General features: G+C 63.3%; 1 protein-coding gene across 6 annotated transcripts in view; it reads left to right on the forward strand.

Moving 5' to 3' along the window:
- LOC117649066 (RNA-binding protein 24-like) overlaps positions 1-15145 on the forward strand; it is an 87326-nt gene that overhangs the window by 47426 nt on the left and 24755 nt on the right. For all 6 annotated transcript variants that reach the window (XM_034391470.1, XM_034391465.1, XM_034391467.1 and 3 more), the window contains 2 exons: positions 3889-4218; positions 4797-4923. In XM_034391470.1, coding sequence (XP_034247361.1) covers positions 3889-4218; positions 4797-4923 — 457 coding nt within the window. The remainder of the gene's footprint in view (positions 1-3888; positions 4219-4796; positions 4924-15145) is intronic.

The following is a 15145-nucleotide window of genomic DNA, read 5'->3' on the forward strand; positions in this document are numbered from 1 at the left end:
GCGGCGCCACGCCACGGCACCACGCCGCCGTGCTCCGCGTTCCCATCACGGACCGACGCGCGCCTAGTTTCCGGCCGTGCTGCCGCTCTGTCTCTGCGTCTCTCTCTCTCTCTCTCTCTCTCTCTCTCTCTCTCTCTCTCTCTCTCTCTCTCTCTCTCTCTCTCTCTCTCTCTCTCGCTCTCGCAGGGCGTGGTGCCGACGGGGTGCGAGGGAGACAGGGCGACGACGCGGCTGGCTGCAATCGCGGTGCTGGCCGCGAGGTGTCGCTGCCTCGCTGCCACGGCCAGCACCGCCAGCACGGCCAGGGCGAGCCTCCAGGTCGCGCAGCGTCGCGCAGCCACTCCGCTTTCGAGGCTTTCGAGGCTTTCGCCTTCGTTTCTCATTACAGTGGGGCGGTGGCGGTGGCGGGGCGGGGCTTCCAGTGCCGTGGCACATCCTGCACTACTGCTCCTTCCCGCTGCAGTTCGCTGCAGCCCGAAAGTTGGCCTCGGCACGAGGGAAAATTGTTTCTGCTGCCGTTGTTGTTTCCCCGTGTTGTTTTTATGCGAAAACAATGCCTGCCTGAAATCCGGGCGGAGAAGCGGCATGGCAGCGGCTGCCGAGGCCCACGTGTGGCCCTTTGTGGCGCCGGGGGCGGGCCGGAGGCGGCCCGGGGGCGTTTCAGCTGTTTTAACGAGGTCCGCGGCCCGGCCCCACCCGCCTCCGCCCACACTGTTAAACGTCGGCGTGTCGTTTTGCGGAATATTGATTACATCATTTCTTGTACTCGCGAAACCATTCATGGGAAGAGTTTTCCTCCTTCCCATCTTTCTTCTTCCTTTCTCTCGTATCGACGGACGGTTTTCCTCATCAGAATGGCCCGATATTTCCTGCTCCTGGAGTCGAGTCTCACTGAGACAGAGGCTGCGCCGAGGGCGCGAGGGATGTCCTTACTCCGAGGCTGGTGCTGTCTGGTCTGCTGCGCCCCCGGACTGATTCCGAGAGTCGTTTTCGTCGCTCTGTCTCTCTCGCTCCTACACGGGCCGGCTTACGAGTGCGAGAGAGACAGGGCGACGACGCGGTTCGCCTGCCGAGGGAAGCGCGCCACTCTCACTGCCGCGATTCGTTGCTGACATCGCGAACACTCTCTCACTCTCTCTCTCTCTCTCTCTCTCTCTCTCTCTCTCTCTCTCTCTCTCACACACACACACACACACCAGGGCGCGCAAATAGCTGCCTGTGTTTGTGTGGGTGAGTGAGGGGGTGTTGGTGGTGGGGGGAAACTGCCGCGCCAAACGCCGCGCAAGGCTTCGCCAGTGTGAATCATTAAAGAAAATGACTTGTTTAGTTGAATATGACGACGGCGGGGGCGGCTGGCGGCTCGAGGGCGGGCCGGGCCGGGCCGGGGTAGCAGCTGTTGGGAGTGAGGCGGGCGCGCGCACCGCGTTGCGGTCGCGCAGTCTCCGGAAATGATTTGGTTTCTCGCGTGCGGCTCTCAAACCGCCCCGCCCCGCCACCGGATTGCCAAATGACAGTGTGGGGCGGCCTGTTACGCCCCCCGCCCCGCGTGGAGGTCGGGCCGCCCCGCCCCGCTGTCCCACTGGCCTGGACGGCCATTGCTCGAGCCATAGCGTGCGAGGAAGCATCGATTGTCTAGACAGGGACCGGACCGGACCAGCCTGGGGGAAAAAAATAAAATAGAAAAGTGAAAAATGGCAGCAGCGCCTCTGGGATGGCCGTCGTGGGGACTCTGGAGACTCGGGCGGACCGCCAATCCGAATCGTCGGCGCGTCATCGTCGTACGTCGACGGCGTCCGCTCCTCGGCGAAGGCCACGACGACGGCCAGGGTCCCCTAGTGGTGCACCGAGAGAGACGAGCAGCAGGAGGTGGCGGAGTTAAAGCCCCCCGCCGCCCCCCGCCCCGCGGCGATGCAGGCCTGGCGATTAAAAAGTTTGGCGCGCGGACAAGTTCTCCTACTACTGTCGAAAAGTTGAACAGGAGCGGGGCGAGCAGGGGACTGTCTGTTGGTTGGGGACGCGACGCGTTTTGATGATCGCTGTCGGACAAGGAGGGCAGTTGCGCCGAGTGCTTGGGGGCCGTTGTTGTTGTTGTTGTTGTTGTTGTTGTTGTGTTGTTCAAACCTCCCGCGCCGCCGAACAAGCTCCGGTTTCGTTTCCCGCCGTGACGGCCACGCGGCTCTCTGCTCTCGTTCATACTTAGCGGCGCTTCGGCGTGCTTCACTGGGCGGGGCGGAGTCTATCTCGCCGTGTCCAGCGGGCCGTGCGGAGAAAGAGAGAGAGAGAGACTACGCCACTGGCAGCGCCATCGATTGCTAATTGGTCCGTGAGTGATAGAGGCCGCGAGAAGGGCTGCGCCGCTGCCTGCGGCGTCTCTCTCTCTCTCTCTCTCTCTCTCTCTCTCTCTCTCTCTCTCTCTCTCTCTCTCTCTCTCTCTCTCTCTCTCTCTCTCTCTCTCTCTCTCTCTCCCTCTCTCCCTCTCTCTCTCGCAATCGTGAGACGCCCCTATGAGTGCGAGAAAGAGACAGAGTCTACGGCTTCGCCGCCGCCAGCTCTTCGTCGGCGAGGGTGTGCGTGCGTGGCGAACGTCCTCCCTCCCTCCCTCCCTCCCTCCCTCCCTCCCTCCCTCCGTCCCTCCGTCCCTCCCTCCGTCCCTCCCTCAGTCCCTCCCCCGACCGCATAACTTGGTCTGTGTGTCTCGATATTCGTCCTTTGTCCCGTACATAGTATGCATGTGCCATCTCCTCGTCAAAGTGTAATGCCGCCTTTCAGTGTACCCACCGCGTTGTCGCATGTCGTGTGCCTGTGTGTTGGTGTGTTGGTGTGCCGGTGGGAACGACCGCGAGAAAATGCGCGTCGGAAGGTCGTCTATTCTGGCATTCTGGCGCGCCTTCGTTTGAAATGCAATCAGATTCATCGGCGCCGTGTGGCAGTGTCGCGGCCACGGTGCGTCTGTCTGTCTGTCTGTCTGTCTGTCTGTCTCCTTGCGTAGGTGCGTCTGTGTGTGTATTTTTCGTTCCCCGTTTGCTTTTTGTACGTGTAGCGTGTTGTATGTTTGGTTATTGAGGTCCACGGGCCGCACGGTATAGTTTTTGCACGAGTCGCCCCGCTCCTCCCCGCTCGTCCCGTCCCTGTCCGTCCCCACCCCGTCAGGTGGAAATGGAATCGGCGGGGCGGTTTGTCGTTGCGGTTCGGTTCGGCTCGGTTCGGTTCGCTCTGGTCCGCCATGGCCGTTGCCGTGCCGCCGTGCCCATGTTGACATTGCTTCTTGTAACCATCCACTTTCTCTCTCTCCCTCTGGCGCAAACACGCCGCAGAGCAATCTCTCTTTTTATTTGACGTCCGCCGCTTCATCGCTGCTCCGCGCGATCCGAATAAGAGTCCGGTCCGCTCGGTAACCAACGTGAACGCGGTGCTGCCGGCCACGCGAGGCACGGACGGACGACGGACGGACGACGGACGGACAGACTGATGGGTTCATGGTGACGATTCCGACTTGATTGTGTGATGGAACTATTTCCTCGTCGTCGGCTCGGTGCTTGCTCACCCTGGTCCGTCCTGCTCAGTCTCTGGCCGCTCTGGCCGAGCGCGGCGACGTGAAGGGTGGATCCTGTGCGGTGCGGGTTTGGGAGGTTTAAGGTTTAAGGTTTAAGGTTGGACGTTCAACAAACGGCTCTGTCCAGCATGAGCCTCTCACTGTTACTTAGTGAGGTTGATGGGCAACACAGGGGGCCCTTAGTCCGCAGAGTGCGGCTCCGAAGAGCCCACACGGATGTCGCAAAAGTTGCCGCCCACAGGTGCAGAGTGCGGCTTTTGGCCCTCCTTACGAGGGCCACTTCACGCTTTGCGGAAAGGACCTGGTTGCTGACTTTGTCTGTCTCCCTGTTGCAGAGCACGGCCGCCATGTTGATGCCGGGCGCGTTGGGCGGTCCGGACGGCGTCTCCGCGCTGCTGGGCGGCGCGGACGGCCTCGGCGCCGGCCTCGTCGGGGGCGCCGGCCTCCAGGGCGTGACCCTGGCCGGCGCGGGAGTGCCCACGGGCACGCCGCAGGGCGGCGGCGTCCAGCAGAAGGACACGACGTGGACCAAGCTGTTCGTCGGCGGCCTGCCCTACCACACCACGGACAAGTCTCTGCGCGACCACTTCGCCGTGTACGGCGACATCGAGGAGGCCGTCGTCATCACCGACAGGCAGACCGGCAAGAGCCGAGGCTACGGATTCGTAAGTACCTCCAAATTCGCCTCCAAGTTTATCTCAAGTTATTTCGGACGTTTCTCCGCGTCCCGAATCTGACCGACATTGTGTCGTCCTCGCGCGACCTCCTCCCCGCCGCCCCGCGCCGTATCTCGGTCGGTTGTATGCTCCAACGAAATTCAAAAGAAAAGGCGGGGATTTTTCTCCCCCCCCCCCTTCCCGCCCCATCCTTGCCGAAAGTTTGGGCACAATAAATAATAAAGAAAAATAAAAACGAAGCGCGGTGCTCCGGCAGGGGAAGAGACGGGACATTGAGTAAACAACGGTCTCGTTGTGGTTCGTTCGCGTCCAACTTTATTCTCAAGTGCTCCGGGTCCGGGGGGCAGGTGGGGGGCAGAAGTGAATTTTTAAGCGGCGGAGTTCACCGCGAAGGACGCAGCACGTGCTGGCTTTTATCATCAAGCGCTGTCGATCGCAGAGGAGTCCGAGAAGGCCAGGCAGGCCGCGCCGCAGCAGGCTGCCGCGGGAATAGCCGGCGTCGAATTAAGCCGCGGACCCAAATTACCGCATCACCTATTCATTCCCTGTCTCTGTCTCTCTCGCAGGTGATTATGGGCGACCGGCCCGCGGCCGAGAGGGCCTGCAAGGACCCCAACCCCATCATCGACGGCAGGAAAGCCAACGTGAACCTGGCCATCCTGGGCGCCAAGCCCAGAGGCAACGTCACACCTGGTGAGTGAGTAGTGCTGGACTTCTTCGCCTGCTTCCGCGTGTCCGCATTCCCGGCCCGCTGGACGTTCCGTCGGGAATGCGGAGAGGGTGGCGTCCACGACGTCCCCGTCGTCCTCGTCCGCCGACGTGGCGTGCTCGGCGAGCTCGGCGTGCCCCGCCGCACGCTCCGCCGCCCCCGCGATAGACCGTTCACGGTTGACCGCACTCGGACTTGGCGCGGCACACTGCGCGAACCGCTGTCCCCTCCGCGTAGGCAACCCGCTTCCAAGACACGGTACATCCGGCCGTGGCGTCCGTGGCGTGCCGTCCCCGTCGGCCTGGCCAAGCCTGGCCCTCCGGTCGATGGGCCGCCAGCCCCGCCAGCCCCGCCACCACGTAGGCCCGCTATCTCCTGCCGCGTCGCTCAGCTGTCCCACGAATGGCCAGTCGATAGCCGCATGGCCCTGGCGGTCTCCCTGCCGGCCAGGCCGCGTGCAGGCCAGCGTCGCCAACCCCGGGGGCTGTCTCCGAACCCACACGGTGCTGGGGCGCCCCGTCGCCCCGTCCCTCTCGTACGTGAAGTGCGAGTCAGACAGCGACCGGCCGCTCAGAACGCGCCTGCTGGCCTCTATGGAAGGAAAGCGGGCGACAGGACAGGTCGCGACGCGTCGTCGGCGCCTCTGGCCGCGTCGCGTTGCGTGTGTCGGGTACTGGCCGCCCTGGACGTGGTGGCCGCTCCCGCGCCCTCTCCACCCGACACCTCCAAGTTGCTTTGGCGGTCCGTTGTTGTTCCCGACTCCCTTTTTCGACGCGGCGCCGCTGCCGCCGCCGGGGTCCGGCTTGGCGTGGCGAGGTGCGGCGGCGAGGTCGTGTTTTTGTTGAGCGTCAGTTTACCCGTCGAAGTTTCGACTCCCTCTGTCTCTGTGCAAACGCCGGCAAACGCCCCCCACCCGTCCCCCCGCCGCTCCGCTCGCAGAACCAACCTCCCGGCGCCCCACCTACTTTCCCATCCCCGAGGACGACGTGCAGCAAAGCGCACGCCCTGCTAATCGCTGCCGGGGACTTGACTCTTGCTTTCGACGGCCACCTCGACGGCGACCTTCAGGGCCACCACCACGGCGACCTGCACGGCGACCTCCAGGGCGGCCTCCACGGCCACGGCCACCCCGACGGCCACCCGGAAGCGGCTGCAGTTCGCCGCGTCCCGTTTAGCGGGATGCATTATGGATGATGATGGCCGCCGCCGTCGGCCCGTTCCAGGGAAAGGGCGCTGGCTGCCAGCCCTGGCGGGGCGGCCCGCGGCGTCGGCTGCCAGCTCGGCCGGGGCGGCCGTGGCGACCGAGCATGGCACACGCGCACTTCTCCTTTCCGCCGTGGCCTCGCCGTCAGGGGATGAATAGGGAACGGAGTGGAGCTGGCGCATTCAGCAGCGCTAACGTTGTCGGGGCCGTGTGCGCGAGTGTGTGTGGGAGAGAGAGCGGCGTTTAGAAGCTCTCCCCGTCCCCGTTGCCTGTCCCCCACCCGCCGCCAAGGTGAGTCGTCGTGTGCAATGTGTTTGCAAACCGCAATGTGGCGGCAACGCCCTTCGCCCCCCCCCCCCCCCCCCCCTCCCCGTGCCTCGGCGGCCTCGGCCCGCACCGCGTTTCACCTCCGAAAACTCGAATCGAATCTCGAACGGCGCGCTGCTCTGTGTTCGCCGTTCGCTTTCTTGCTTCTCGAACCCGCCCGTCCGCCATCGCTTCCCGCTGCCGATTCTACGAAATCGATTATCTCCACTATCGAACCGCCGCCGCCGCCGCGGGTTCAAACGGTTGTAACGAAACGCCACCGCGACACGTTGGGAAATAAAATAAAAACAAAAGTGAGTGAATAATAAAAGAACCTGTCGTCGTCCCCGCCGGTTTGTAACTGCCGTCGCACACGAAGTTGCTAGCGGGCCGCCACTGCGCTGTCCACTGTCCGCCAGTATTGATTGGCGCTGAGCACGGCCTGCTCGGCCAGCATGGCGTCGCAGGCGCAGGGCGTCGCAGGGCCGCCGTCTCCCTTTCCCGCCGCCACCCCTCCAGCCGACCAGCCCGGCCAGCCCGGCGGACTAATGCTCCGGGACTGCAGCAGGGAGGCGCAGCAAGCAGCCTTGGCCGTCTCGGCGACGTCGGCGGGCACCGAGGGGGGACCCACTGCCCCAAAAAGTGTACAACTGAGTGTAGAATGTGTAGAATGTGTTGAATGTGTGAGAATGTAAAGATTGTAATGGAATGTACTGATTGTAAAGATTGTCTAGAATGTGTGTGAATGTTACAGATTGTAGTGAGAATGTGACAGAATGTGTCAGGATTGTTAGAGATTGTATGAGAATGTGTGAGAATGTAAGAAAAAGTGCGAGAATGTGTGAGAATGTGTGAAGATTGTGTGCTGAATGGGCGTGCGGCCGACGTCTCTGCATAGCGCCGTGAAGGTAGGCAACCAATTTCACGCCTGAGGTAGTCAACCGTTCATCATAGTGGTGTTTCTTTGCTTCTATAAATCTTGCTTTGTCGCATGAGGTTGCCAGATTTTGGACGACTCCTTTCATTCCTTAGTCGTGCTCATCCAGGGTGGCTGGCCCCCCTGAGAAGCTGCGGAGGACGGCCAGATTTAGTCACAAACACGCAGAGCGGCTAATGTTCAAGTGACGCACAGTTTAATAAGCATTATCTCAAACTGCCAGTTCCAAACGGTTTTTTTTTTTTTGAGGTAGTTTTAAACGACTCTAGTCGTGCTCTGGCTTACGTTATGAAAGGATTCAAATTTGAATGAAAAGAAAACTGAACTTAAGCAAAGGGCAATGTAAATTAACACTTTCAAGTGACAAACCTTATATCTATAACCAGTAAACTATATCCTGTCCTCGACCCGGGGCTGGGGCTTGGCTGACTCGACTTCGACAGAGTTTCGCGCGCTTCCAGGGACGATCCCGACGCGAGCACGGGCCAGCGGCTCCGTTCGGATTCGGGACGGACACGAACTACCGCACTACCGCACTGGAGGGAGGGAAGTACTGCTAGAGCTGAAAGGAACGTAAACCTAAATCGAAGTTATTAGACTAAAATAAATATTTTTAGGGGACTGTCATTGAGAATGTGTAAGGAATGTGCAGAGAATGTGTTAAGAATGTGTCCAGAATGTGACTGAATGTATGAGAATGTCAGAGAATGTACAGCGATTGTGTGAGAATGTTAGGGAATGTTAGCGAATGTGTAAGAGTGTGGTGGATTGTGGCTGATTGTTTTGATTCTATGAGAATGTGTGGAATGTGTCTTGAATGTGAGTGAGTTTTTCGGGAGTTGGGTCTCAGGATGTACAACGAATGTGCCTAGTGGGTCCCCCCTCGGCGGGCACGTCGTGCGGGCGGAGGCGGAGTGCCGCCGCGGCGCGAGGCGGTGCCGCGGTGCGCGTGGGGCGCAACAAGTGCACGGCCTGCTGGGCCTCTCGCCGGACGGCCCGGCCCGGCCCGCCGACGCCGCCTTCTTTTTACTGCGCCGCCGGTGCCGCGTGCCCCGCGCCTCGCCCCGAGCGGAAGCACACCATTCGTGTTGTTTCCCGAAGCACGCCGAACGCTTCCGAGGCCGAGGGAGCCGAGGGCGCCGCGTCACGTGATTTCCGAACAGACGGGCTTGGTGGCGGCGGGCGGCGTTAGCGGGGCTGCTACGCACGCCGCCCCCACAGTAGCAGCAGTAGGCTCGGGGGCAGGGCTTTCGATTGGATTGCGGGCGACCGGTGAATTATGGAAACAGAAAGCCTGTAGGTTGAGGGCACGATGTAGGGCGTAGGGAGGGCCGGGCGGGCGGCCTGCCTGTCCTTCGGAACGCGGCCGCGCCACCGCGCTCGTCCCGCAGGCCGTCCCGCAGGTCGGCATGCCGCGGCGGGCCGCACGATGCCACTCGCGTGTCTCACGGACGCCGACGGAGGGTGCCGCGCCGCGCCGGCCGCGGAGGGAGGGCGGCCACGGTGCAAACGGCCAAACGGCGAGCGGGTCCGAACCCTGTCGCTGTGTCCTTCTCGCACGCGTCGTCCGGGGAGTGCGAGTGAGAGAGAGACGCACGCTTGGACTCGGCCTGGCGGCATGCGGTGTGGCGGTCCGCCGAGACGCAATCAACGTGTCGCTTGTGAGGCCAAGACGTGCACGCCGAGTCCTCGGCCGGGTCCTTCGCCGAGGCCGACGTGGGGCGTCGAGCACTGCATCGTGTCGCCAGGGACACGGCGCCGTCCGTCCGTCCGCCCGACCGTCTGTTTGCAGTCCCAGGGATGGCACGTCGCCGCCGCGGGCGTCCTGGGGTCGTCCTGGGGCCGGGGGCGGCTTGGGGCTCTCGTTCGCCTGCGAGGAGGCGAGGGTGGCGCAGGCGGCGGTGGGGGAAGGGGAATGCAAATTTTAATGACCCGGGGGACACTTAATTTGCCCTGCCTTGGCGCCGCGCCTCGCCCCGCTGGGGGCGGCGGGGGCGGTGGGGGCGGGGCGGGGGCGGCGGATCCAGGCCGCACCTGTTTGCGTCCCATGCTCGTCACATAGGCCCTCAATCTGCAGGGGAGCCTGCCTGCCTGCTGCGTGCCTGCGGCGTGCTTCGTCGCTGCTTCGCTGCGTCGGCGGGGAGCGAGTGCGGAGGGCAGGGGAAGGGGAAGGGAGCCCCATTGTTGCCGCCAGAGTTAATTACCGACGGTGTGGAAAGGCGGCGGTAAGGCTGTAAGGCTGTAACTCGGTCATTTAATTGTTGTCGCCTCCCCCTCCCCCCTTCCACCCCGAGCTCGGCGGTGGGCGATGGAACCCCTATATCCGCTGTGAGAGCCACCGCCACCACCCGGGCCCGCAGGGACGCCGACGCCCGTCTTGTCCACTGTTGGTTTGCTGGCGATGCGCCGCCGCCAGGCACGCACCCCGACGCACCCGCCGCACTGCACGCAGAGCGTAGCCCCTCGACCACCCCCTTTGTTTGCGGGGCTCCACACGTGTGTGTGTGTGTGTGTGTGTGTCCTGTGGGTAATTAGTTTCGCCTTAGCCTGGAAAGGAGCGCGCTGGCCGGCCTGGCCGTCGGAGAAAGGGAGAAAGGCTCTTTGCGGCGAGGGCTTTGGGTTGGGGCGGTGCAGGCGGTGTGACAACACGCCGCCGCACACCTGTTGCGTGGCCGCTGGCCGCCGTGGCGTTGCCGCGTCGCCGCGTTGCTGGTGGAATAAAGGAACAAAGAACAGTGTGCCCGCGTCCTGCTCTTGAAACACGGCGGACTTGAAACCTGGCCGTGGCGTGGCCGTGCAGTGCGGAAACGCGCTCTGAGTCTCCTCGGCAAGCGGGCGGGGCGGGGCCCGAAATGGCATACGATCATGTGTGGTCTAGCCCTTAATGGTAATGGTAATAGTCGGGTAGGCAGCGCGACGGCACGCCAGCACCACGGTTGCCTACCCGGCACGGCGTTCTACTCCAAGCCGCTTGCCGCCGGGACGGGGACGAGGACTCCTGCCCGCAGAGACTCGGGCAGCTTCCTTCGTCCTTCGTCGCAGTCTTTCCTGGGATTCGGATTTGGATTTGGGGCTTTGGCTCAACGTCTCGCTGGGCGATCCGCCCCCGCCCCGCCGCGGCCCGCAGGGTGTGCGGGCTGTGCCGTACCTGCGGACTGATGCCGAGTCGTTTCCGTCTCTCTCGCACTCGTGTGATGTCCCGTGTGGGTGCGGGAGAGACAGAGCGACGATAACGACTCTCGGAATCAGTCTTCCGGGCGCTGAAACCTCGTGGTGCCCCGGGCCACCCTGCGCCGCTCCCCCTCCCCCCCTCCCACGATGGCGTCGCCCCGGCGTCGCCCCGTGACCCACTACGGCGTACAGGCCGCACCGCACAGCACCGCACAGCGTGGCGGCGCGCTGCCGGCCGCAGACCACGGCGTCTTCCCCTCCCCCACCTCCACCCCGCCAGGCCCGGCAGGCAGGGCGGACCTGTGCCGCGCGCAGCACCGCACCGCGCACCGTACGTACGTACAGTGTGCGTGCGAACCGCAGCGGGGCGCAGCAAACCGCAGGCAAGCCGCGCCGCAAACCATCACGTCGCCGTGGCGGCGTGGCGGCGTGGCTCGCCCGTTTGCACCCCGTCCCTCCCTGTGTGTCTCTCTCACGCTCTCGCCCCCTGTTCACCCCGCCTCTCTCCATCTCTCTCACGCCCCTTTCGCGTCTCTTGTCCGCGTCGCGCGTTGCACGATTTCGTTTTGCTGGTTTGGATGTTTGTCGAGTGAATCATCATCGGCGCCAGCGCGATTCGTTTTTGCACAAGGAGTGTGTTTTGCGGCACGCTGGACGCACTCACTGCCCTGCGTTTTTTTTTTGGGGGGGGGGAGAGGGGGCGAAGGGCGGTTTCATCTGGAGGAGGAGCGGGACGTGACCCGAGATAACTTGGGCTGCTTGCGGACACCGCCTCCCTCCCAACAGCCGCAATTTGGATTGACCAGGGGACCAGGACCGCCAGCAAAGAGCTGAGGGTCTCGTTTCCCCAGAAGGACGAGGAAAAAGAGAAGGAGGACGCGAGCTGTATGGCCGTGGCCTCGGACTAGCTGGCCTCGTCAATGCGCGAGGACGGCGAGGTCTTCCAGGGCCCCGCCGAGGGGCCGGCTGGAGCGCCGAGGCCTGGAGTGGCGCATTAGGGCGGGGCTTTCGGGAGGGGGGTGCCGATCATACGATCCCATTAGGCTTCGAGCACACAGCCAGCCTGCCCTCTGATTGGCGCGGAGAGCGGGGGACGCACCCCGATGAGGACACGACGGCCAGCTGGGGGCGGAGAGCGGGAAGCGGAAAGAGGGAGATGGAACATGGAGGCTGTCGTGGACGGACACTGTCGGCACGTCGGTGTGGGCGTCCACTACAACACGGCCCGCGTCAAGGCCTCGTCCCGCAAGGCTGGCGCGCCGCTCTACTCGCCTCTCCCCCTCCCCCTCCCCCTGCCTGACGGGCACTGGCTGGCCACCTCGCATCACGGGGGAAATTGTCGTGCCGGTTAGTCGATCGAAATGGGGCTTGCCCCGCCCGGCCCCGCCCGGCCCGTGGCGTAATGGCTGTGTGATGAGCTTATCACGGACTAGATAAAGTCGGCGGCGTGCCCGGGCCGGGTTTGCCCCGCAGATGGTGCCGCCGCGCGCCCGGCCCGGCCTGCACGCCGCCGAGCGCGCCACGAAGCACCAAGCCCTAACGAAGCCCTCCAGCGTGCCGCTTGAGACCAAGTATGCCGTAGTTGACCGTCGGACAATATTCCGGGGGTAGTTGCGGCGGAGAGGTATGCGAGTTCATAATGTGTGGCGTGGTTGGGGGAGGAGGGCACGGCGGCGAATGGCTGCACCCTCGCCGGACGGACACACACGCACACCATCTCTCTCTCTCTCACACACACACGCACACGCATGCGAGCGTCTGCCGAAACACGGGGGACAGGGAGCATCTATTTCTGAACCGAATCCGACCCCTCCCCCACCTGTCTCCGGGGTGTGGGGTGGGGGTATGGGAGACTGAAACAGGACACCTCCACGTGTCCCCCACCCCCTCCCCCTTCCACGCGCGTTGCTGCGGGTTGCCTATTTTCGCGGCGGCGGTGTGTGTTTCGCGTCAATGGGCCTGTGATTGCGAATCAGAGCCCCCGCCCCGTCCCCTTGCCACCCCACTGGAAGCGAGTCAGCATCTCCATAATTTTCGCCTTGCATGCCCGGTGGCCACGGTTCGCTCGCGTCGTGATGGAACACGGCGAGACTGTCTCTCCGTCCGTCCGTCCGTCCGTCCGTCCGTCCGCGGCGTTGTTGTTTCATCGGCTTGTTTTGTTTGCTCACGTTCGCCCCTTTTCGTTTATGTTGCAGGTGAGTCGAGTTCTCCCTCCTCCCGGCGGACGGATCGGCTCTTCCGCCAAAGGCGCCACGCCACTGTCGGGCCGTCCTGTGGCGAGTGTCGCGTCGCGGCCGCCGCGGCCGAATCCTTCACGGCCGAGGGCCGCCAAGGGGCGGTGGCGATGTCGCAAAAAGTTGCCTGCCTACAGTGGACTTGTTGCGCCTGGCCGCGGCGCTGCGTTGATGTTGACGACGTGCTCGCCCAGCCTCGGTTCCTTTTTCACGAGAATAAATACTTTATTTTAATTCTTTCTTTTAAAGTTCTCTTGTTTGGCGCTGCGTTTTGTTTACTTTGGCGGGTACTTGGCGAGTACGCCCTGCAGCGGCGTCGAGGCGAGGCGAGGCGGCGAGGCACCGGTCGCCCTTACTCGCCGGAACTGCACTGTGCGAAAAAACCACAGTGAATCCCGTTAATTTTTTTGCCGGGATTTACTGTAGTTCAGAACACAGGATTTACCGTGCCTGGCTACAGTATCTGCTGTACCCGGTACAGGATATTCAGTACTCCACTTCTGTGGTACAGTAAATCCCGTACAAGGTACAGTAGATCCTGTTAAGAAAGTACAGTAAATCCTGTACTCTGAACTACAGTGACAGCTGTACTAATCACTATACAGAATTTACTGTGATCTTTTCCCACAGTGTGGGCGGGGCGGGGCGGGGCGGGGCGGGGCGGGGCGGGGGGGGCGGGGCGGGGCACCACGGCACTGCCGCGGCGTCCGCTACTTCGCCGCTATCGCTCAATCAAACGGCTTCAGCCTTTAGCGCGCTTTAGCGCCGACAACGCCACAATCACTCGGCCGCGCCGCCGCGCCGTAACGGGAGGGAGAGGGGGGGAGGGGGAGGGCGTTTCTCTAAGTGACAACATTTTTGTTGGCCGGCGCAGTGAATGTGCGCGCCTGGCGCACACAAAGCCGATCGACCGCGTGATAGCGAGCGGGGCGCGATATCAAGTTGTCACCGCCACGGCGGTGCGGCCCGCGGGGCGCGGGGCTGTTCCCCACCGCCGTCAGGCAGGCCGTCAGTGCGGTGGCGCCCCGTTCACGCATCACTGCTCCTCCTACCTCTAATTGAAACCAAATGTGAACGTGGCGGCAACGCGGTGGTGTGCGCCGAATGTGAATGTGGCGGTGACGCGGTGGTGTGCGCCCAATGTGAATGTGGCGGTAACGCGGCGGCGTGCGCCCAATGTGAATGTGGCGGTGACGCGGTGGTGTGCGCCCAATGTGAATGTGGCTGTAACGCGGTGTGCGCGCGAGAGTGTGGCGGTAACGCGGCGGCGTGCGCCCAACGTGAATGTGGCGGCGGTGGCGGTGTGCGACCAATGTGAATGTGGCGGCGGTGGCGGTGTGCGACCAATGTGAATGTGGCGGCGGTGGCGGTGTGCGCCCAACGTGAATGTGGCGGCGGTGGCGGTGTGCGCCCAACGTGAATGTGGCGGCGGTGGCGGTGTGCGACCAATGTGAATGTGGCGGTTTGCAGCGCTGGCGCGCTCTGTGCGCGTCCGAGCCCCGCACCACACCACCACGCCCGCCCCGCCCCGAAGCTTGACAGTCCAGTGCGACCTATTGACGTGGGGGAGGGCCGGACTGGGCCGCGCTGTGTGTGACATGGCGCTGACCGGGGTGGCGGCCCCCCTCTGCCGCAGCGTATGCCAGTGTGCACGACGTGTGTGTGTATGTGTGCGTGTGGTGCCAACTGGCCTTACAGCGATAACGCGCACAGAGGTGGTGATTGAAATTCTCGGTCGGTCGGCCCACGCGATTCCACAGAGACACCGACGGACACTCACGCAGCCCGGGGCCAGGCTGCCAGGCTCCGGAGGACGTCGTGATGGAGAGTCCTGTGGGATGAATCGAGAAATGGCGGCTCTTTGCGGAGAGGAGCTCGCGGAGCAAAGACCCCGCCGGCCGACCGGATCTTCATTTTTCAGTGGCCGATTGTGGCGCTTGTGGCGTGTTTGTGCCGAATTCGCCCGCCACTCCACCGCAAGGATGGACCAATGAATTATGCAGGCGGCACGCCGCGGCACGGCGTGCCGTGGCGGCGCTTCTGTCGGGGGAGCGACCTGGAGGCTGCTTCCGAACAGGGCTGCGTCGCTCTGTCTCTGTCGCACTCGCACGGCGACCCGCGGGGGCGCGAGAGAGACGGAGACTCTGCGCGGTCGGCACCGTGCAACGCCAGCCCGGCCGGCCGGTGAAAGAAAAGGCTCTCCTCGCGGCTCCGCCTGTCTCTGTCTCGCGCGTCGGTCGTCGGGAGACTCGCTTGCAATTTGCTTCTCGTCCCACAGTGGGCCAGAGGACCGGTGGAGGCGGCCGAAATCCTAGACGCGTTTTGAGTTCCAGAGTCGCTAAATGGGACTCGAA

The sequence above is a fragment of the Thrips palmi genome, unplaced genomic scaffold, assembly GCF_012932325.1.
Source record: "Thrips palmi isolate BJ-2018 unplaced genomic scaffold, TpBJ-2018v1 HiC_scaffold_4, whole genome shotgun sequence".
In the NCBI taxonomy this organism is placed as follows: Eukaryota; Metazoa; Arthropoda; class Insecta; order Thysanoptera; family Thripidae; genus Thrips; species Thrips palmi.